The sequence below is a fragment of the Nannospalax galili genome, unplaced genomic scaffold (genome assembly GCF_000622305.1).
Source record: "Nannospalax galili isolate Female #2095 unplaced genomic scaffold, S.galili_v1.0 scaffold192, whole genome shotgun sequence".
NCBI lineage: Eukaryota > Metazoa > Chordata > Mammalia > Rodentia > Spalacidae > Nannospalax > Nannospalax galili.
In genome coordinates this window covers 2,204,256-2,228,971 of record NW_008331810.1, presented here as the reverse complement: position 1 = coordinate 2,228,971, position 24,716 = coordinate 2,204,256, and the positions used below count along the sequence as shown (strand labels likewise).

Genomic DNA, 24,716 nt, shown 5'->3' with positions numbered 1-24,716 from the left:
CTCCCTCCACTCCCCTCCCCCCACTCCGTCTTTTCCTCCCTATGTCCACCCTAACTTACACAGCAAGCCTTCCAGGAGAATCCCCACATTGCTGCAGAAACAGCTTTTCTTTTACACTCACACCTCGTTGGTATAGGTAGAGACTTGCCCTAGGCTTTCTGTGACAAGGATGGTAGCCACACATGGGCTGGATGAGACCATGGCTGGCCCTGTTCAGCACACCACACAAGGCTGCTGCTGAAGACCTCAGGCCCCTGAAGAGATGCTGGCCAGCAGGAGCGCTCAGCATGGTGGTATAGTGGCCAGGACACTGCTCTACAGAAGAGAGCAGGGTGTGGTCTGTCCCAGGGTGTCAGGATGAAACAAAGGCGCCTCTTGGTGTTAAGAGAGCCTCCACACACCCCAGTGGCTCTGGACCTGGAGGCTCTAGCTGTTGCCTTCACCTGTAGGAAACCTGAACACAAGCACACAGGTCAAAGGAGTTTAGCTCACGTGGGACTTCTGGATGCAGCTTGATCAATGATCTGTGTTCCCTTTCCCAGCCATTTCCCTGGCAGCAAGACCTGATCAAAACTAATACCAAGATTTTACATTTTCAAGTAGCAGCTATGCCCGGCCCAGTGTAGCTCATCCCAGGTCTTGTTGTTTAGGCTTAAAAGAGTGTAAATGACATGCAAAGATACCGTCAACTTGCAAAAGTTACTTTATCCCGGCCCTTGGCTTCCAAATAGCTGTGTTTGTCTGTGTTGCTCCATGTCTCTGTGTCCAAACTGCCCTTCATAATAGCGTCCCCTTCAGACCAGAACCCACCCTCCCTAATGCTCCCACTCTAATCACTTCTTTTGTTATTAGCACATTAATTATATATAATAACAGGCGTCATTAGGACATTTTCATATGTGTATATAATGTATTCTGACCACATTCACTCCCTTTACCCTCTCTTGCCCCGGCCCACTCCCAGTGGTTCCCTTCCTTCCGTTTCCCCTCCCCTTCCCCTTCCCCTTCCTAAGTTCCCTCTTCTACTTCATGGGCTTTGGTTGGTTGGTTGGTTGGTGACCCAGTGAGTTTCATTAGGTTGGTTATAAAGACTTGGTTGATACGTTATCTGCAAGAGCACGGCACTTTGCCAGTGGCCATCCCGTGGAAAGGAAAACATCTTTTCCTTCCCCCAGCAAGCGTTATTTGCTCTAGATCCTCCAGGAGTCACGGCCCTCTCATGAGCCCCTCCATGACAGGATGCTGACAGGCCAATCCTTTGCTGATCTTGTCCTGATAATCATAGCTGCTGTGAGTCCAACAGTCATGTCACACCTGGAACGTGACATTCCTCAGCACTCCACCCCACTTACATTCTTTCCTTTCTTCCTGGATGTTCCCTGAGCGTTGGAGGAGGTGATATAGGTGTTGCATTGATGGCTGAGCTTTCAGCAGTGACTTAATCACCTTTTTAAAGATCCTGTGTCCTGGGCTGAAAAGATGACTCAGCGGCTAAGAGCACTGGCTATTCTTACAGAGGACCAGGGTTCAGTTTCTAGCACCCACAGGGTAGATAGCAACTGTCCAAAACTCCAGGTCCAGGGGAATCCAATGCCCTCTTCGGATGTCCACAGGCATTACACACATGCAGGCAATACACACATACATATAAAAAATAAAATTAAAAAAATAAGGATCCTATGTCCAAATACAAAGGCATTCTGAAGTCCTAGGGTTAGGACTATGCATATGAATGTGGTTCAGTCATGTTGTGGGGACACAGTGGGACCCATGACACTGATCCTCAAAGAACTGAGCAGGGAGAGGCCCCAGAACTGGTCACCCGGGGGAGGGTCCACTCCACCCCGTGACTAACCCCATGTCTTCCAGTTCCAGGCCCTCCTGCCGGTGTCAAGGCAGCTGCAGCCTCGGCCTCCATGGTCTTTGTGTCCTGGCTGCCCCCGCTCAAGCTGAACGGCATCATCAGGAAGTACACGGTGTTCTGCTCCCACCCCTACCCCACGGTAAGTTGGTACATGACGAAGGGCCTTTCCAGCGGCTTCCAGGGCCTCACTGTGGATGCTCCTGCTGGAAGGTCTCCTTCCTCAGCTCCCCTCCCACTCGGGTGGTTTTATCTGCTGCATTGTCTCCACTTACAATGCGAAGTCCTCATTACACCTCACTTGAGAACAGGCTCCTGCATCATTATAGGGGATGCAGTTGCCTAGAGCCATTGTCTATCTGGTGATGTCCCAGGCACTGGCAGCCTACTTATCAAAACCAGAGTGCAGAGGCCGTAATTGCCCCTTAATTGATAGTCAGTGGACAGCACCTACTGATTTCACTGCTGGGCTCCTCATTAAATGCACTCCATGTCCCGTCCTCCTTCCTTCCCCTCACCCACTTCCTGCCCTCCCCACTCCCTACCCTGTGGCACACTGAGAAGGAACTAGAGGGCCCCTGCCCCATGCTGGGGTGGAAGGACATCAGAGGGACCCATGCCCCCTCAAGCAGTAGCTGGCTTAGTTCACTGTGAAGGGATCCGATGTCAGAATATGCACCATTTCAAAATATGGTATTTGAAAAAGAAAAAAATGGGTCTGGAGAGATGGCTTGGTGGTGTGGAGAGATGACTCCGAGGTTAAGAGCACTGACTGCTCTTCCAGAAGAGCTGGGTTCAGTTCTCAGTACCCACATGGAAGCTAACAACTGTCCGTAACTCCAGTTCCAAGGGATCCGACGCCTTCTTAACTCCAAGGGCACTGCATGACACAGGTGCACTTACATACGTGCAGGCAATACATTACACATAAAATAAGAATAATAAATACATTTTTTAATTTAAAATAACCTGGTATTTGTCAGCACCACTGTTACTACTGCTAACTCACAATTATAAATTTAAACTTCCCGAGACCATATACCAAAGCATATCAAAAAAAGAAATTTTACAAGTTCCCGAGCAAGTTCCCAAAATAAATATAATAAAAATAAAATTTTTCAAAAGAGGATTGCCATAAAAACTTAACCCTTGTACTACAAAGGTTCCATAATAAAGTTTTTTCTTTGCTAATAAAAGAGAGTGAAAAAAAATTTTTAGAGGAAAGAAAGCATAAAAATAGCCATAAAAATCTAGAGTGTCTTCCTGGGGATTTTATGATATTTTCTAAAGTAGGGGCCATGTCTAGTCCGTGTTTGCATCTCCTGGCTCCTAGTATGGAATTTTTAATCATATAGCTACATGGGAGGTGGTTCAGTCTGTAAAGTCCTTGCTGTCCAAGCGTGAGAATCTGAGTTTGGATCTCCAGCACCCAGGTAAAAATCCAGGTGTAACAGTGTGCATCTGTAACCCCGAACTCAGGGAGATGGCAGCTGGTGGACCCCTGGGGCTGGCTGGCCACCCAGTCCAGCTGAATCTGTGTGCTTCAGGTGTGGTGAGACCCTGTCTCAAAAAATGAACTCACAGCAATAGTGACAGCAAACACAAGTCCCAGGCAAGCTCAAATGGGAAAAGAATCTCAGCATGGACTTCCACCCCCTTCACCCCCAAGGAAGTTGTGGCAACAGATGGCTGCTGGGAGGGGCAGAGACAGTCTCTTTCAAGCATGGGACTCTTGGGAGGTTAACCAGGCTCCGGGAGATGGACCCACACTGAAGGACATTTGGAGACACAAATTAGACCACAGGCCTCATTATATACATGATAGAGTACATTGAATGGGCAGAAGCAAGAAGGGGAGGTGTGGGCAGGGGAGGGGATCTAAATACCATCAAATTATATTGTGGGAAAATCGCAAAAATTCAGTAAAAATGAAAAATACATAAATTACAAAAAAGTGAGGTGGAGAGCAGCTGAGGAACACACGTGATGTTGGTCTCCGGCCTACACATGCATGCATGCATACATGTACACATGTGCACACACAGGAACTCATACACATATATACCACACATGCACATCACATACACATTAGGATATTTAAAACACACACACACACACACACACACACACACACACACACGTGCCTTAATAAGCCTTTACTGGATAAATGCATGAACTCATTTTTGTTTCTATTGTGGTAAAATACACAATATAAGGTTTAATTTTAAAAAATATTTAAAAATATAAAGACTTTAATGTGATGTAAAAATACCCAAAATCTTGTCATCTTCTCAGTGTGAAGCCTTACACCATTAAATACCATTTCCTTCCCATCCCCAACACCCAACTCTGCCTTCTTTCTATGAACAACTCTAGGGACAACCCGTCAGTGGAATTTTGTAGAAGTTATCCTATTGTGACTGGTGTAATCCGTTGATCATAATGTCTCAAGGTTTATGGAGCAGATGTCAGAACTCCCTTCCTCTGTAAGGCTGAACACTATTCCTAAAACCGTTTATTAGTCCTTTACCTAAAACGATGCATGTTCCCAAGTCCAGAGTCTATGGGGTATCGGGGCCCTAGGTCTGGTGTGCAGACAGTGAACGGGGGTGGGCAGCGTAACTGGGGGTCTTGTGCTCCCCACCCCCGGCATCTACGTCTCCCTGATGAGAAAGTCAAGGGTCTCTTCGGTATACACCTCTGCCTCTAAAGTGCAGATTTAAACCTCAGACAGTCAGAGCTGGGCTCCAGAACTAGCCTGTGAGGTGTTTTATTTATTTTCCATTATGCTGTTGTCAGATGCTGAATTCTGCCCTCAAAGCTCAGGGAGAAAGGTGGGGCCAGGGCTCTACCAGGAGGGAATGCCTGCCTGTGTATTGTTCTGTGAGGGCAGCAGGTAAATACCGCTCCTTCAACACGATACCCAGTCTTATCTTTGGTCCTAACAGGTCTCCAAAGCTACCAAAGTGAGGAATGAGCTCTGCTATGCAGAGCGCATCCTGACCACACAGACTTGAAGAGCTGCTTTGTTTCTGTTCATCTGTTGCTGCAGAGCTTCAGATTGCTGTTTAGACTCAGGCGTTCTGGAAGGACCCTGGAAGGCTGCAGAGTGCACTTACTCTCTCTGCCCTAGACTGGCCTTCACTCTTGCAAATGACAAGCTGACTTATTTAACATAAATTTCAGTGGCAACTGCTTACAAGACAGATCTGCTGGAGAGTCTTTGGGGCCAAGGTGGGGTCTGTCCTCCAAGCCTGAGAATACATAGTAGGGGCCAGGTAGATACACCTCAGTAAAGTGCCGACCTAGCAAACATGAGATGCTCCTGAACCCAGGGAAACGGCTGGGCATGGTAGAGCGTGTTGAATCCCTGTGCAGGAGAGGTGGAGATAGCTGAGTGGGCATCCTGGCCAGCTAGTTGAGCCTAATCAGATTAGCAAGCTCTAAATCCCAATGACACAGGTCCCATCTCAAATTACAAAGTGGACAGCACCTGAGGAACAACACCCAAGGTTGACCACTGGTCTCCATATGCATGTGCACCCACACACCCAAATGTGTGTGCAAACACCTACACACAACAATACACAACAGGAAGGAGTTCTGTGTTCTGAACACATGCTCAAGCACTCATGGGAGAGGAGAAATGATTTTCCCAAGGGTCTCAGTGTCTTTTCATGCATGGAACATGGGCTTGGATGCACCAGAACCTTCTCCAAAGTGACCAGTCATGAGACCAAGTCGGCAGGCTTCCTGCCCAGCTGTCACTCGAATCCACTCTAAAGACGCTCCTCCACCTGGCAATATTAGAAATATTGAGATGGGTGCTGTGGGGTCCATGCACAATCTCAGCACTCAGAAGCCTGAGGTAGGAGAATCACAGGTTCAAGGGCAGCCTGCGGGATAGAGCGAGACTTGTCTCGGAAAGATGAAAAAGAAGAAAAGAGCTCAGTGCAGATAGAGAAATACGATGGCCACAGGGCATCAAGGTTTCCCACGAGTCGCTAAGTTTTGTGGGGAGGGCTGAGAGCCCTGCGCTGCCTGCAGTAGAGGAGGAGAGAGCCAGCCTTGCTCTGTCTCTGCAGCCACGTTGCCATTTTACTGCCTCAAACATCAGTTAAGGCCAACACGTTAAAAAAACAAAATAATGCCTTTATGAATCAGGATCAGAGAAAATTAGCCTCTTTTCAGAGGATGAACACTTGTAAATCCCATTTATCAGTCAAGTTTAATATGATGTGGGCAAAAAACTATAAATTACTGTACAGATAGGACTTTTTCCCTTTCCTTTCTATGCGTTAACGTTCAGTCAGAAAGCCAGATGTTCAATTTCTCCCGAACGTTCTGCTGTGTGGGGGAATGACCACCAGAGGGCAGCACTAGCTTTGATAATTTTCTTTGTTCAATCTGAAGTGCATTTTCCCCCCTTTGAAATGATTTCATAGTTGAATATAGAACACGGGAGGATAAATCAGGACATGGTGTGCCCTATAATTTGATCTTCCTTTATGAGTCCCTCAGCGGAGCTCCTCACCCCTGCCAACCCTCTCCCAAGATCCCCAGCGCACCTCTTTCCTTTCTTGCAAAAGGACCTTGTTGAAAGAAGCAGACTTTTTTCTCTAATACGTAGACCCATATGATAGGCATTTATCTCAGGCTATTCTCCCAGTTCAGATGAGTAAAAGGCAATGGAATCTGAGACCGCGGATGTGGCCTCACAAGTCACAGTCACTGTAAACTAACCAGCTTCATTGTCTGGTTGTTTAAAAGCAGAACTGAAAAAAACCCTAATCTCACCCCAAGACCAGAAAATGCAATGAGATGAGATGCCATCAGCCTCATCCAGTGATGACAGCTGCTCAGTCCCCTAGGTCCTGTGATCAGAAGCAGCTGTGTGGTTTGCGGACACTGGCTACTGGCTTCGGTATATGGTTCAAACTCTTTGGAAGCAATAAAAACCCAAAGAAGTAAGATGCCTTTTAAAGATGGCTCACTGGTTAGAGCACCAGCTGCTCTTGCAGAAGACCTGGGCTCGGTTCCCAGCACCCACATGGTGGCTGACAACTGTAACTCCAGCTCCAGGGGATCTGACACCCTCTTCTGAACTCTACAGGCATTGCACAACATGGGGGCACTGGCACACATGCAGACAGTATACTCATACACATAAAATTAAAATAATAAATATTTTTTAAAGATAACTTTGCACCTGGCTTTAATCCCAGCACTTGGGAGGCAGAGGCAGGCAGATCTCTGTGAGTTCAAGGCCAGCCTGGTCTACACAGTGAATTCCAGGACAGCTGGGGCTACAGGGAGACCGTCTCAAAAAGACAAAAAAAAAAAAAATAGATAACTTTTTAAAAGTCTTGTGTTATGGGGCTGGAGAGATGATTCAGCAGTTAAGAATACTTGCTCTTCCAGAGGACCCAGGTTTGATTCCCAGCACTCCACATGGCAGCTAACAACCATCTGTAACTCCAGTTCCAGGGAATCCAACGACCTCTTCTGTCCTCTGTAGGCATAGCATGACATGGGTACACTTACATACATGTAGGCAAAACACTAATACACATAAAAAATAAAAATCATAAAATATTTTTTAAAGTCTTGCATTAGGAAGTAACTGAGCTATATTTCCTATCTAAAATTCCTATGTAAAAACCACATGTGAAATACACACACACATATAAAATATAATCCCTAGGATATAAAAACTAGTTCACAGTAAGTTTATACAGAGCTCAGAAAAATGGAATTAAGCAGCAGAAACTTCTCATTAATGAGGAAACATCCAAAGCATTTAAAATTATCTCCATGTGCAGTGAGCCACATCACTTTTTCCAGTTTCAGATGTAATATTTTGTCTTGTTTGTTATTTCGAGATAGGATCTGTGTAGCCCAGGCTGGCTTCAGATTCACTCTATGGCTGAGAGCAACCTTGAGCTTCTGATCCTCACACCTCTAACCCCCCTAGGCTGGAATGACAGGTGTGTACCACTGTGCCTAGCTTATGCAGTACTAGAGAAATGAACTCAGTTTTCCTATATGCCAGGCAAATGCTCTACCAGCTGAGCTACATTCTGAGATCTTTGGTGGTTTTTGGTTTTAATCTCAGGTGTAAACTGCTAACCACGTCCCTGCAGTCAAGAGGTGTGTGATAATGTCATTGAGTGTCAAACGCCAGCTGACTCTGGGCCCTGAGGCTCTTTCTTACTCCAGATTCATCACTGAGGAGTAAGTAGGGCTTCTGGGCAGTGAGGAGTGTGATTCCCACCAGGTCGAGCATGCACTGTGTTCCAGTCCTTCCAAGACTACATTTCACAGAGCCACTGGGGATGAGGACTTGAGATGGCCACAGAGGATGAGTGTGGAGTTGAAAGGATGGTGTCTAAGTGCTCTGCGCTGATGATGCCCCCACTGCCATGTCTGTCCTCTGTACCTCTCCAAGAGAATACCCTGGCCTGGACGCCCTGGCCTGGACGCAGAATCCTACCACGTGCCCAGTGCTGTTCCTGCTTTATTGAGCTTTAGAACATCATGTTACTACAGAGGTGCTGGGGTTTGGACTGGAGAGATGGCCCAGGGGTTAAGATCACTGGCTGCTCTTATAGAGGATGTGAGTTTGGTTCCAGCACCCACATCGTGGCTAACAACTGTCTGTAACCCCAGTTCCAGGGGAATTCAATGCCCTCTTCTGACCTCTATGGGCATTGCATAATATGGGTGCGCTCACATACATGCAGGCAATACACCCATATACATAAAATAAAATATGATAAATAAATTTTTTAAAAAATCCTCTCTCCTAATTTCCTTGGGCCTCCCATGCATTCTCTGCCCTGAAAGGTGAGCCTGTCAGTGTTCGTCCTTTACCCCTTTTGGGTGCTTTCCTCCCTGTGAGTCATCAAATCTGTTCTCATAATTTAACCATCACTTGAAGTTACAGAGTTCAAATTTTTTCGCTAATCTTGGCACTCTTAGAGAGTTACTGCACCATATATTTCTAACTTCCTGACACCCACGTCCTGAGAGAAAGCCTACCTGTGTGTCACATCCAACTCATCCTTTCTCTCTCCATACCTGTTTCCTAGACTCACTAATGATCTGATCATATTCTTTATCTTCCAACCAGGATCCAGAGTTACCATTGCTTACTCTTCTATCGCTCATTACCAGACTGATCGATCACCAAATCACTGATTCATTTGCATAAGGAATTCAGAAGAGAATAGAGTACCACCCCACATCCAGCACTGAGCCAGCTCGGGGTGCACGCGTCACTAGAAGCTGGGCTGTGTCCCGAGCAGCCAGGCTGAGCGCTGGTGACTCACACCGCTGGGCTTTGCCTTTCCTCACAGGCATGGTCGCTGTGAGTTGATGGTTGCTCTACTCCACATTAACGCTACTTCAGGTGCCCTGGCAGGTTTTACCACAGGGAAAGAAATCCTAGGGAGGTGGATATGGAGATTAAATGCTCCAGTAAGATGTCATCGGCCAGACTTCATCGCACAGTCCTATCTGCCCAGAAAAACACCAAGAGGCCCCAGCAGGGCAGGTGTCAGAGCGTCCCAGGAAGACAGGACGGTGCCAGCAATGTCTTCCACCCACCACGGGGTGAGCACATCAGCACAGCACGATGCAGGTGCGCAGGCCAGGGCTGTGCTCCAAGGACAGGGCCAGAGGAGGCTGCTTGGAACATGAATACAGCACTGGTTTGCAGAAAGAGAACACTGCTTGGTGAATTGGGGGCAGTGAGAGGGGTGCAGGCTAGGGAGAGGGCTCGGTCAGTAAAGCACTTGAGTACCTGAGTGGGGATCCCTATAAAAAGCTAAGTGTGGTGGCAGATGCTTGTAATCCCAGAAAACGGGGGAGCAGGGAGGTAGAGTCGGGGGGTCCCTGGGGCTGGCAGGCCTAGCTAGCCTAATGGCAAGACCAGGTCCTAGAGAGACCTCACAAAAATAAGATGAACGGCTCCTGAGGAACAACATGAGAGGTTGACCTCCAACCTCCTCAACATGCACATGCACACAAACATGTATCCACACACATGCACACATACACTCCCTCCCTCCACACATACACGAAAAAGAAAGGGGTGCTGCTGAGCCGCACAAACTAATCTGCAGAGCACTGTGGCATCTCCTCCCTCCTCCTCCCGACTCTGTCACCTCAGGTCACCCGGGGAGACAACCCAGCACCTTTCAACACCCGTCTCAGCGCCACACCGCTGCTCAGTCATTCTGTCCAGCCCTAAAGCTGAGTCTGCTGTTTTTCACACCCTCCCTTTTTACTTAAAAATCGTTACTACAACCTGAGCTGCTTTCCACACCCACGGTTGTCAGGGTCGAATTAGGTATCATCCTCACCCAGGGTTTAAGCCTTGGATGAGTGTCCACGAGAGAGCAGTGACTTCTCTATGACTTTCCATTTTCAGGGGGAAGAACGCTTGTTCATTAAGGCTCGACTCAAACGCTGCATTTTTAATTTTTAATTACGTGCTACCTACATTTCAGCCGCTGTGTACCAAACACTTTCCACCTGCAGTTTCCAAACCTGTTTTCTTGTGACTCAATACACATTCTAATCACAGTCTTCTGACCGTCACACACTGCCACATGGTACAGGCACACCCACACTCCACACACACACACACACACACACACACACACACACACACATATACTTATGTATACACACAAAAAAAATTTTACATCAGTTCATTCTAATGAGTGCCTCATGCATGAGAGGCTCTGTTCCCATGTCTCTTTACTGAAACTGAAATGGAGGCAGTGCAGCTGGCCAGGGCCATGAAGCTTTGCAACAGGGTCTGCTACCCACAGGGCTGAGTGCACAGTCCTGGCTCTTTACCCTGAAGGCCCATGATCTTCCCAAGAAGCCAGCCCCATCCTGCCTCCGCGTTCCCCAGCTCTGGGTTTCAACCTCTCTGTGATGCGCCCATGACTTCTTGCCTTAGTGTTGTGACTCAGCGCCTTAGTGTTACAGTGAGCGTGACTCAGCTTTGTGGTAACAGATTCTGAGGTGGGAGAGCCCTTGTTAGTGACTGAGATGCTTGCGGAACCTGGTTATGTGCTGGTTTAAATTTTATGGATTGGGGCTTTGAGTCATCCAAAGGATGCTGACCTGTATAATAACATTTCCTTAATAAGGCAGGAGAGCATGCCGCAGACTCTGGGCGGCTTTCTGCAAAGGAAGGATTAGGGTTCCACCTCTGAGCCTTACTGCCAGGGAATCATTCTCCCTTGGCTGCACCACAGTGCCCTAACCAAGGGTCTCGTACTCTGGAATGGCAAATGTGGAAATGGTGGAGATATCACAGGCTAAGAATAGACCTCTGGGCTGGCCTCTGCAGTTTAGGGTTTCATCTTAAATTGATCTGACCAACTTCTTATTTTTAATGGATATCTGGACCATTTTTCTGCCACTAAACAGATTTTTGTGTGTTCCAAAAGCAGCTTTACTCTGCAATTAAAAGAGCTATCTGCAGGGGCATGGTGGGCATGCCTTTAATCCCAGCACCTGGAGAGGCAGGCGGATCTCTGTGAGTTCAAGGCCAGTCTGGTCTACATAGTTCCAGGCCAGCTGGGGCTACTGGGAGACCCTGTCTCAAAAAAGACCCCCCACCCCCAAAAAAAGAGCCATCCATTTTGTTTATCTTGGTTTGGGGAATGCATTTCTGTTCTTTTTTAAAAATCACTGCTGTGAACATTCTACCCATGAACTCAGAGCTTTAAAGACTTTTAAAGAGCTCATGTTAATTATTAGATATCAGAGATTTTTAAAGCACCCTATTTCTTTGATAGAATTAGTTTTTCATTAGAAAGTTAATTGGCTTTTTAAGTGGAATTACTTTTCTCCAGCAGACAAGCTGGATAATGATTTGAACAGACTATGACTAGAGCTATTTCTCACACACCATTTTCTCCAAATTCAAATCATTTCTAGGTCATTGTTAAACTAAATCACCAAACACAAGTATCCCTTCATCCCTTTAAGTTACCAGTTCGCAGGTGCCAGCCCCGTGCAAGGCTAAGGGAGACCTGGGGAGACTCAGAGAAATGAGGGGAACCAACCCTCAGTGACAGTGGTTCTAACGGAGAAGGATTCCAATCCCAGTCAGGACCAGAGCCCACAGTGGAAGAGAGGGGCAGGCCATGGGGAGTGTAAACAAGGACGTAAAAGGGCCCTGATTGCAGGGGGCTGGGGGAGGATTAGAGAGGGTTTTACAAGTATGTCCATTAAACTAAATGATAGGGATATGGAAATGAATTCAACAATGTCGAATCTATGATTACAGACGCTATCAAGAGCATTTAAGTCTTCGTTGTGGCTAATTTTATCTTATTAACTGGTGAAAAGTATCTTACACATGAAAGGAGAAATACCACATAAACACTCAGAAGGCAGAAATGACCCCGAATGAGGCTAGGTCTGGAAGAGTCTGTTCCTAAAGCTGAAACACAAGGAGAAAAGGAACCTTCTGCCAACTCTTGCCCTCTTCAAGGAACAGACTTCCTCAGTCGATGGAAACCTAGAACTCCACCCAGCAGAGCCTAACACAGAAAACAGAGGTACTTGAAATGTCAACGATCTGCTTGGATGTTACAAGATTTACCCCGACAGCTGGATTTTCCACACTGGACACAGTTGGGGGACACAAATATGTCAGAAGTCTCGTAAAACTTTGCTATAAATATATTTTAAAATCAAGTACACAAAATTTCCATTTTACCCCAGACATCTTGCAAATATTAAGCCATGTTCTGTACTATGACAAGGAGGGTTTTTAAACAAGGAACTAAAATGATTTTATGTCTGCATTTCAGTAAGAATTGGTTGGAACCCTGTCCTGCCACATTCTCAGTTAACTCCCTGTTTGCCAAGAAATGATCTTAACTTTGAATCTACTAACTAGAACTAAATTTGGCAAATGAGCATTAATCCAAACTCAATGATGATTACTAACCATATGTATTAGGAAGGACTAGGAGCATTTGGGCAATTCCTTTGCCGCTGCTCGTGGGAAACAGCCATTTTTACCTGTGGATATTAAGAATTGGGTGGGAGTTCACTGGGACTTCCAGGTTCTTCTGTCTGCACAAAACTAATTGGACAGGGACACATGGGTAGTAGAAGAAGGAGTATTTTTATTATTTTTCTATTATTATTAATGTATATATTTATATGTATAATGTCTGCATGTATGTGTGTGCACCCCATGTGTACACATTCCCTCAGAGCCCAGAAGAAGGCATCAGATTCCCCTGGAGCTGGAGTTACAGAAGGTTGTGAGCCACCATAGGAGTGCTGGGAACCAAAGCTGGGTCCTCTGCAAAAGCAGCAAGTGTTCTGAACTGTTGAGCCAACTGTCCAGCCCCCACCCCACCTTTCATGGTCATTGTTATAATGCAAGCTCATTCACACGTTGCATAGCACTGGCTTTCCCACACCTGCTCTCTCTGTGACCTATTATTATAAGTCATATCAAAATATTGAGGAAAATGTTTCATGAGAAGACAAGCCGTATTATCCCTCTTAAACATTTCTAGCTGAACATCAGGGAAAGGGATTTAATCAAATCGATTTGCTTCACTACCTGAGTGAGCGTCTGATCAATTCTTTCTATTTCCTCCCTTTCTTCTTTACCTGTTCTCTCCTTTCAAAAGGCTAACCACGTTTGAAAAATGCACCATCCATAGCTGACAGGTTCTGTTTAAAATTAATATTGTATCGCTTCTAGCACATTCTTTCATTGGAGGTATTTCATGCCAACAGGTACCTCTCCCAGAGCTCCAGTCTTGTCCCCCCTGTAGGGCTCAGAAGCAGGAATCTGTCTCCACCTCCCTTTGGAAGCAGTAGAGGACACACAACGCCTCCCTCCCCTTCCATAAGCAGGGCTAGATGAAGACCTTTTAAGTGTTGCTCACTTACCAAACTCTGCCCTTTGGACTCCATATTCACAGATGTCCTTGGTGCTCACAGCTCCCTCTCCTAGACAGGAGTAATCAGCAGTCTCTCAACAGTCTTTACTACAGACTCAGTGTCCTTTAGAGCCCAGACGCGGTTGGATAAAGCACATCAGATCCAACGAGTGCACACGTGGCCTCAGCGACATCTCTTGTTAAAAAAGACTGGTTTGGGGAGCACGCACTCTCTTTCATGCCATTAATAAAATTTCATATATTCAGTTACAGATTTTCCAAAAATAAGTATATTAACTGTTCAATTATATAAGTCGTTCAGTTGGCAGCTTTCTGACTTCGCTCTACCTAGACAAGAGAAACAATGCCTAATGATTTCAGACATCATAAAAACATACAACAGCCGGGCTGGAGAGGTGGCTCAGCCATGAAGAGCACTGACTGTTCCTGCAGAGGACCCGCACAGCAGCTAACAACCTTGTGTAACTCCAGTTCCAGGGACTCCAAAACCTCCTTCTGACTGCCACAGGCACTGCGCAACATGGGTGTACTTACACACAGGCAGGCAAAACACACACATAAAACAAAAGTAATAAATATTTTTAAAGTATTATACACAGCAGTGTCAGAGCGTGGAGATATCATGTACCCGACTTCCCAAGCAAATATTAGAAAATATTGAATAGCTTAACTCTTCCTTTCCATTTACTTTCTAGAGAACTGTTAGGCCAACTGGCGGAATTTCCTTTCATAGGCATTTTTATTTTTGCTTTGGTTCTTGGTTCGTTTTCTAATATAAATAGTGAAGCAAACACATTTGCATAAGAAATAATATTTTTTTCTTTTATGTTTTATGTGTGGTCAAAAAATAAATAAAATATGTATTTTTAGACATAACTAAAGATCAGTTATACCTCAGAGACAGGATACAGATTGAGTTTTAACTAAAAGCTATGTTTTCTGTACAGACTTTATTTTATGTATATATAATGCAGTATTGATGTTGGATGTTCAATAGCAGTAATTGTTCTGATATGCAGATTATTAAGATTTGTGAAACTAATTTGGCAATAACAAACCTTTAGAATGTCATATTTCTCACACACTTGCATATGGTCTCAGGATTGTCTTCTTGGCTTGCAAAAAACAGGTCAAATTTCCACTGAACTTACGGAAAACAGCATGAGTGCTTTGTGGGGGATGGGACGTGGAGTGGGGTGCCAACGTCCACATAAATGTAGGCTAAGGAGTGCAGGGGCTGAAGAATTTTCATTGTTCCCCTTTAACTGTGATCCATGTCCATTTGAGACTCTCTCCATTTGTCTTATGTATTTGAGACCTTGTTATTAGGCGCACAGGTGTTCAGGATTGTTATAGCCTCTAGAGGAGCTGACCCCTTATCCTCATGAAATTAACTCCTTTAGCAGCCGTGATATGGTCTATCCTTAAATTCACTTTTTGTGGTATTAACAAAGATGTTTCAGCCTGGTTGTCATAGTGCGGTCATGGGAAACCTCTCTGGTTCTTTTGTTTTCAGCCCTACTTATATTTCACTCTTGGACTCACATGTAGCACATAGTTCACTATTGTTTTTGTATCAGGCCAGACAAACTGTCTTTAATTAGGATATCTGACTACTTTCACAGTAATTATTGATATGATTAGATTAAATATATAAATGTACTATTTGGTTTTAAAATTTTGGTCCTTCTCCCTCACCTCACTAGTCTTGTTCTGACTTCTTTGAATGAGTTTAACATTTTTATAATTCCACTTTTTCTCATCGGCTCATTGGCTTTATTTTCCTCTGTGTTTTGTAGTTTCAGTGGGTTTTTGTGATCAATAGTACAAACCCTTACCACAGTCTGCCTTCACTTGGTACTCTGAACCTCACATGTACTAACAGAAGCCTCTACTACAACTTTCTTTCCTCACTCCCTGCCACTGAAATATTGTTTTCTCGTATTTTACTTTTATATATGTTATAATCCCATGCCAAACTATTTTTAACTATCAATTATCTCTTTTTTTTTTTTCGGTCTTTTTGAGACAGGGTCTCCTTGTAGCCCCAGCTGGCCTGGAACTCACTGTGTAGACCAGGGTGGCAGAGATCCACCTGCCTCTGCCTTCCAGGGCTGGGATTAAAGGCGTGCACCACCACACCTGACTATCAATTATCTTTTAATGAGGCTCAAGTGATGAAAAATCTGTTTTCCAACATAACCACCACATTTGGTTCTTGTCACTCTTTGAAACTCACTAAGCTTGGAAAAGTAATTTGGCAACAAATTAATTGGAACATCACACAAGGCAAATGCACACAGCCTGAATTATCTTACGAGTTTACCAGAAACAAGTCAAATCCCATTGCTGGAGAAGATAGGTCAGGAGGTTATGTGCACACAGGTGCTACCTCATGTGAAGGTGTGCACAGGCAGCTGAGGAATCTAGCAGGGCCCTGTGGGCTCAGGAACTGGAATTACAGACTGTTGTCAGCCCCCATATGGGTTCTGGAATCCAAACCCCAGGTCTTCCACAAGAGCAGCCAGTGCTCTTAACCACTGAGCCATCTCTCCAAACAGTTTTATCTTTAGTTTTGAAAAATGTGTGTTGACTGTAGAAGTCCAGGCTGATTTTTTTTTCTTTTAGTATTTGAAGATGTGCTCCTTGGGTTGGTTTAGAAATGAAACCGTCATTATCGTCTTTGTTTCCCTGTATACATAAGACTGCCTTCTTTCTGGACGCTCACAGGATGGCTTCTCAGTTGCTGTTTTGAGTAATTTGGTTATGGTCCACCTTGCTGTTTTCTTAAATTTTCCATTTTTGCAGAGGTTCATTGAGATTCTTGGGTCTATGGACTTTATAGCCCTTGAGTTTGGAGCACTTTTAGCCTTGCTTCTTCGAGTATTTATTATTTTTATTTTATGTGTATCAGTGTATTTCCTGCATGTATACAAGTGCACCTGTGTCTTGCAATGCCCACGGAGGTCAGAAGAGGGCATCAGATCCCCCGAAACTGGAGTTACAGATGGTTGTTAGCTGCCAGGTGGATGCTGGAAATTGAACCCGGGTCTTCTGCAAGAACAGACAGTGCTCTTAACTGCTGAGCCATCTCTCCAGCCCCTAATGCCCCGTTTTAAGTCCACTCATCTGCTGGCCTGCTTGGCATGATTCCGTAGCTTACCTGCTCTGTCATTTTTAAATTCTCTTTGCTCTGTGCATTCCATCTGTTAGGATGGTTTAAAGTTCACTAATGTTTTCCTAAAATACCCAATCTGCTAATAATCTAGCAGATTATTATTCTTTATTTCTGAAAATTCTACACATGTATACAATGAAATATCATATCTACCCCAGTTACCCCTCCAGCTCCCCTCCTATACTCCCCACATAGCCCCCACCCACCTCTATGTCTCTCTTTTTTTAAACCTACTATGTCCACTTAGTGATGCCCATGTGTACACAGGTGTGGGGTATAATTTCATCCCAAGTTTAATTGAGCCTCTTTAGATCTTTCATTTATCAATTTGCTTTTAACATATGAAGTTGTATTGTCACTGTAAGGTTTTGATAACAGCTGTTTTAGTGACTTGGCAAAACTCAATATGCATATGTTACGGGTCAGTTTGATAAATATAATTATTTCTTCATGACTCCAGTTTCCCCTTTTTGACCCTCCTAGAGTTTGTTATATGCATCTTTGTTGAGATGATATTTACATATCACTGCTTCCAAAGCCACAGCTCTGAAGTTCAGGATTGTCAGAGCATCTAGTGACTCTTACCTTTATCCACTTGAGAATGTTTTTGGCACTCCCAAAAGGAAGTCCGCGGCCACTGGCTGTCACTCCCCCGGCTCTCTTTGCCCACGACCACCACTGGTCTATTTCTAGCTGTATGCGTTCTCTGTTCTGAACATCTCATAAATGTGTGGTATTTTATGATTGCTTCTTCCACTCAGCAATGTGTTTTCAAGATCCCTCTACATGTGGCCTCTAGCACAGCTGCATTCCTTCCTATGATGGAACATACTCTGGGATTTGGGTGCAGCATTTATTTATCCATTCATCAATTAAATGATTTGATGCTCTTCACATCTAGAAAGGTTTTCACTGGACGTCATTGGGAACATCACCTTTTTGGGTACAGCTATTTTAATTCTTATAAATATTCTTAACCTTCCCTCTGAAAGGCAGTGGTTATTAAGTGATCATGTAATCTTTCCAAATCTTGATTTTTATGGCTTGTTAGGACTAGACTGGTTTTGAATCATGAGCTAAATAGTCTTCATTTTTGAGGTTGGACTCTTACTAATCCAGTGCCCATAAATCCTGATGTGCAATGTGGCTGGTGGAAACAGGTGCTCTCTCCAGCCCTGAGTGAGGGCTGAGCCCCTGACCTTTCAGGTGGCTCTTCCCCGTCCTTCAGCGCTCCCTCTCGTGCATGCACAGATGGAACCAAGAGGAACCTTTGCTCCAGAGAGCTCTCTGTGTTTAGCTCCTCCATGTCTAGTCCTCTGTGAACTGTCATCCCATCTACTCACTTAGTTATGTGGCTGCCAGGCACCTCCCAGGTCCCTCTCTGCACCATGATCTGAGCTGCCTCTCAAAATTCAGCATCTCTGCAACTGCACAGTTTGTCTTGGTAGTTCCCACATCTCATAGATCCCTGCCACTCATTAATGGATGAGCAATGCCTCTGAAGCAGTGTTTCACATAGCGTGTGTGTTCTTTGGTTGTTTAATAAGTGTCCTGTCACCTTGCCTTGGCCAAACCGGAAGTGTTGTGGCTCCTCAGGTGGGCAGCCATAAGAGGTGCTGCAGGGCAGTATAGACTGTGGGCTGCCTGAACATGATAATCACACTTCTCATTGCAAATCCAGCTATTTAGAATGTGCCTAGTGGTGTGGACTTTGTACAGTATGATAAGCAACGTGTTAATAACTATTTGTTTACTTATTTTATGTGTATGAGTGTATTGCCCACATGTATGTAAGTGCGCCCGTGTTGTGCAGTGCCCACAGAGGACAGAAGAGGGCGCCGGATTCCCTGGAGCTGGAGTTACGGACAGTTATTAGACACCATGTGGGTGCTGGGACTTGAGCCTGGGTCTTCTTCACCACTGAGCCGTCTCTCCAGCCCCGTAATTGTTAATTCTATGTTACTAATTGTTGGGAAATCCATTGTACCACTTGCTTCTTTGAATGTGGGACCATTTCTGTCTCATCTCCCAGGTCATCAGCGAGTTCGAAGCCTCCCCTGACTCGTTCTCCTACAGAATTCCTAACCTGAGTCGGAACCGTCAGTACAGCGTCTGGGTGGTGGCTGTGACTTCGGCTGGAAGAGGTAACAGTAGTGAGATCATCACGGTGGAGCCACTGGCTAAAGGTGCGTCACAGCAGAGGGCCTCTGCCCCGCTGCAGCTCAGCGGATAGCAGATTTTGTCATTAGCTTTCTTTTGCTGGGATAAAACACTCTGACCAAAACAAACTTGGGGGGGAGTTTGCCTGGCTCACACATCCTGATCACAGTTCATCACTGAGGGAACCCAAGGCAGGAACTCAGGGCAGGAATCTGGACGCAGGAGCTGAAGCATGGACCATGGTGGAACGCTGCTTACTGGCTTGTTCCTCTGGCCTGTGCTCCTTTCTTGTACAATCTAGGAACACCTGCCGGGGGCAGGGGGCACTACCCACAGTGGGCTGGACCCTCCTATATCACTCCACAATTAAGAAAATGCCTCACAGACATGCCCACAGGCCAGACTTATAGAGGAAATTCCCCAACTGAGGCTCCCTCTTCCCAGAGGTGTCAAGCTGACAGCTAAAGCTTCCAGCACAGGTCTCTGTCCTATTTGAAAGGACACTTGTGATGCCTTAGAGCTGGGACAAACTTGGACATCACATTTCAGCTCAACAAATACATTGCTAGTTGGCCCTGGGCTTTTGTACCAATCAGGGAAAGGACTTCCCCTAGAGGTGGACATAGCATTAAAGTCAAATGTCTTGAGCGCTGAGGCCCCCTGGGAGTGTGTAGGTGGTGGAAGACACACAAGCATAAGTCAGTACAGGAAAGTGGGAAGAAATGGTGCACAGACAAGCCAGGGTTGAAAGTCACCGTGGGGGAGGCCATGGATGCAGAACCCTGGGGGGCTGGGAAAGGGACAGTAGTCTCTAAGGACCCGAGAGAAACAACAGGAACCTGGGTCTTCAGGATTGTTGGGGATTCAGATAAAGTGAAATGGGAAGACACTGTAGAGATTTAAGGAGAGGAACTACATGATTCTTTCCCTGTCTCTCTGTGGGGTGTTTGTGCGTGCGTGCATGCGTGTGTGTTGAATTTTGTTTTTCACAACAGCTTCAGGTTTGCAGAAAAAGTGTAACAGCAGCACAGAGAGCTGCCATTTACCCCGCACCCGTCTCCACCTGCTACTGAGGCATTTGTTCAGTTAACTGAGGATGTGCTTTTGAGACCGCACAGCTCTCTATAGCATGAATGGGTTGCAGACAAGTCAGGGCAGAAAAAGTGAGAGCATCAAGGAGAACAAGCCAACACCCAGTGGATCTGGGACTAGCCCAGTGGCAAAGAAGATTGGAGAAGCGAAGTTTTCAGGGTCAGAGCCTGGGCCCTGGCAGCCTCAAGTGAGGCTTGGCCTCTTGGCTCCAATATTCCATTTAAAGAAACAAGTAACAGGGGAGAGCACAGAAGAGAGTTAGTCAATGTGGCCACACTGGGAAGAGGAGAGAATAGAGGGGTTCACTCAATCTGAAGTCCATTTGGGGATCCTGATGGGAGGTTTAAATAGAGAGCAAGAGGTTTGCACAGCTAAGCAGTTCAAGTAAGGTATGGACCTGCCCATCACGGCTCCTCCACCATCTTCACTCCTGTGGTCTATAAGCTGTCAGAACTGTATGAAATGCGTTCCTGTGAAACAAGTTCCTCTCTTGACCGGCCCCAGGGCCCCAGTCTTTTCCATCTCCACCATGAGATTCCAGGGGAAATTCAAGTTCCTTGGGATCTATGGTCTCAGTCATCTGATAGCCACAGGGCCTCTCTTCAGAATGTCCTCACTCCCGCCAGGACCCAGGACTGGGGACAAGGTGAAGACATAGGGGAAGGTGAGGCCACAGACAGCAGGATGAGCTCCTATATCTTGTGTAGGTTATAAGTGGAGGTATCATTTGTTGATGAGAAAGACTGTGGAAGAAGTGGATTTTGAAAGATGAGATGTGGGCATCTGGACTGGGTGTGACCAAAGGTGACTGAGAGCCATTCGCGTGGAGCCACTCACACGGAGTGGGGAACTTGCTGGCACTCCAGAGATACCCCGCTGTGGATAGAAAGACAGTATGCTCAGCATTCTGACATCCTAAACTCTCAGGATAGGAATGACATCATCCAGAGGTTGAACAGAGCTGGAAAAGGGGAAGGCTCAGGACCAGCTAGCTCCAAGAAGGATGAGCAGGGACAGGCCAGAGGGACGAGTGAGACCAGGGCCAAGCAGAGATTTTGGGGGTGTCAGTCTGGGTATTAGTCACTTTCCTGTTGCTGTGATAAAACACCACGACCAAGGGAACTTATAAAAGGAAAAGTTTATTTAGCTTATGGTTCCAGGGAAATTGGAGTCCATCATTGCGAAGAGGCATGGCGGCAGGAGGTGGCGGGAGCAGAAACTGCCATGCTCACATCATCACGCAGGCACAGGAAGCAGAGAGTGACTGGAGATCTAGCAAGGCATAAGTGACGTGCTTCCTCCAGCATGGCCACACCTTCTAAGACCTCCCAAAACAGTGCCACCAACTGGGGACAAAAATGTCCGAATACTTGGAGCCTATGGGGGACATTCTCATTCAAAATACTACAGGCTACAAACTCAAAACGTGCTTCTGAAAGAAAAAGTCAGCAGAGGTGGTCACTGTGGGGAAGGCGGGATGCGGAGAGAAACAAAGCTAGAAATACCCTTGGGTTTGGTCACCCAGAGGACCTTGTTGACCTTTGGAGCAGAGGAGCAGCTGACTCCACAGAGGAGGAGTCCTCCTCTACCTCCTCCCCCCTTCCTCCTCCTCTACTTCCTCCTCCTCCTCTTCCTCCTCCTCCTCCTCTTCCTCCTCCTCCTCCTCTTCCTCCTCCTCCTCCTCTTCCTCCTCCTCCTCCTCTTCCTCCTCCTCCTCCTCTTCCTCCTCCTCCTCCTCTTCCTCCTCCTCCTCCTCTTCCTCCTCCTCCTCCTCTTCCTCCTCCTCCTCCTCTTCCTCCTCCCCTTCCTCCTCCTCCCCCTCTTCCTCCTCCCCCTCCTCCTCCTCTTCCTCTTTCTCCTCTTCCTCCCTTTCATTCTCCACTCTCCCCAACTTCTTTTCTAGTCACAGTCTGGTGTATCCTAGGAGGCTGGCTTGAACTCACTAGTGGAAGTATTGGAGGATGACCTTGAACTTCTGATCTCCCTGCCTGCCTCCACCTTCTAAGTGCTGAAATCACAGGTGTGGACCACCACCCTCAGATTTATGTGGCACCAGGGACTGAACTTAAGGCTTTGTGCGTGCTAAGCAAGCACTCAGGAAGTTGAGCACATCCCAGCCCTGAGACTTCTGGACGAATACAACATCTAGAAAACACACAGAAGCAGCTATAGGGAAGGCAGGCAGGGGGCTCACCAAGCGAAGGCTCAGGTTTTCCCTGTGCCCTCTATTCTCACAGTGGGTTGGGAGCGAGGCAGAAGTGGGTCATCCAGGAGACGGATCCAGCCCCCTGGGCAACGAGCCTGGGTGGAGGAAACACTGGAAGTTAAGGACTCGGTGGGAGGAAGTACAGGACTCCAGTCTGTGTCTTCTGTGTGCTCTGAAGCACTGGGCAATTGGAGGTGTGAGAAAGGAGGGCAGTACATTGGAAACCCTCCTTGCAGGGAAGGGTTAGGAAATTGACTAAGGAAACAGAGTCCAGTGAAGGTGAGCATAAATGTTCAGAAGTTCCCAAGCCCATGACTGCAGAGAATTCTTCAAAAACGTTCAGCTTATTGTGGAAAGGGGCTGTGCTAAGGAGTGTCCTGAGGATGGGACAGTGTTCCATCCAGCAGCCACTACCCAGAGCCTCAGCTCAGGCAGACTGTTAAGGCCCATCCTGGAGACACAGGAAGCCCATAGCAGAGGATGTGGGTGCAGACTTTGGTGTAATTGTTGGGAGGTAGCGAGAAGGGCTCAAGCAGTCCATCAGCAGTCAGCATGGTCCAAAGAGCAGATCTGGGCCGCAGAAGAGGCCTCTGCTTCTAGGGTGGCCACAAGGGTGGAAACATGGAGCCTGTCCTACAGGAGGCCCAACGAGCCAGAGCAGGGGCATGCAGAGAGCCAGGCCACAGCCTGAGAACAGTACCTAGGGCAGGAGGGACATCATCGTGCCGGGCTTTTCATCAGAATCACCTGGTGCTTGTCAAAAACTCCCTGAAGCCGCCACAGATCCATGGTGAGCCCACAAGGCCAGTGGGAATCTGCATTTTCCACAGATTCCTGGTGATCCTTTTGCCTGCTCCAGGTCGAGCCCACAGATCTGGTAGATTCTATATCTCAGTCATAGACTGTCAGGATAGGATCTCCAGTGCCTTGAACACAATTGTAGCTTTAGAAAGAGCCGTTGAGCCTGAAATGGAGTAGCTCTAGGCTGCACCTTTGACAGTGGCCACCATTTGGCTTGGGACAGTGGTTCTGATATCCAAGAAGGATGTTCTTTCAGGAGCCTCGGGTCGTGGTGCAGTCCCAGGAGATAGAAGCCGAAATGTCCAGGTGAATTAATTCCAGCATAGGACTACAGTGGGACAGAGCAAAGTGCACTCAGACTAGATTAAACTAAAAGAAGAAGGCAGACTGTATTAGGGGCATATTCATTTGTATTATTTTGTTTTCAGGTGTGTGTGTGCGCATGCGCGCGCTTAGCTTCTGAGTTTAGATGTAAAATGTTTCTTAAAGTAGAGGATCATTCAAAACCTTCACAGCCCCCATCCTGTAGCTGAGGAACATTCCCCTACAAATAAAGGACGGTTCTGGGAGACCAGAGAAGGGAATGCCCAAAGAACCCAGAACGAGTTTCCTGTCACGAGGATGTAAAAAGCAGAACACCACTCACCGATGGATAAAGTGGCCCCTGCCTTAGAACACCCACCACACCAGTCAGGAGGAGCAGTTTCTTCAAACACCCAGATTGACCTAAAAAGCCCCTGTCCCCCAAGCCCAGCTCCTGAGTCTCCTGGCATTTCCTCTTCGTCTTTGACACACCATGCCAGTGGGTTCCAGGAAATCTTCCTCATCTGAGACTCCAGGGTCTTGCTGCTCGTCTGCCTTCTGTCCACATGAGCCCTCAAACCCAGGAGTTCCAGCAGTGGTTCCATTCCTATGGGTCCAGAGTCACATGGGAACTGAGTCTGCTTGTTATCTCCATGTCTGGGGGATGGGGGAGGGGATGTCTAGCCAGGCTGAGCTCCCACATGGAGTGCCTGCTCCTTCCTTCTATATCTCCAGCCTCCATGGCATGCCTAAGCATGTTGGCTAAAACCAGAGAGCAGCCTCTCACTCTGGGTTTTTGCATCAGGAAATGGTTCCCAGGGGGTTGCAAAGGTGGGGAGTTGTTTTGTTTAGGAAGAATTGCGACTTGGTGTCTCTACTGGTCCTGTGACTCACACCAGGTAGTAACATTAGGAGCCTGTCGCTGTTGGCTACTTCAAGAAGGCCTCTTCTCAGGCAGGTCCACCTGGCCATTTCTGTTTCTATCTCCTGGGACTCCATCGGGACCCAATGCTCCAGAAAGAACGTCCTGCTTGATATCAGAATCACTGTCCTAAGTCAAATGGTGGTTACTCTGAATTGTTCATTCTCCTTAGTGTGTGTGTGTGTGTGTGTGTGTGTGTGCGTGTGTGTGTGTGTGTGTGTGCGTGTGTGTGT

The 24,716-nt window shown here is 46.6% G+C and overlaps 1 protein-coding gene across 1 annotated transcript in view; it reads left to right on the top strand.

Annotated features, from left to right (window-relative positions):
- The window catches only part of Dscam (DS cell adhesion molecule), a 625,182-nt gene that overhangs the window by 536,095 nt on the left and 64,371 nt on the right, over positions 1 to 24,716 (top strand). The window contains exons 20-21 of the mRNA XM_008826928.2: positions 1,870 to 2,003; positions 19,032 to 19,185. Of these exons, the coding sequence (XP_008825150.1) occupies positions 1,870 to 2,003; positions 19,032 to 19,185 (288 nt within the window). The remainder of the gene's footprint in view (positions 1 to 1,869; positions 2,004 to 19,031; positions 19,186 to 24,716) is intronic.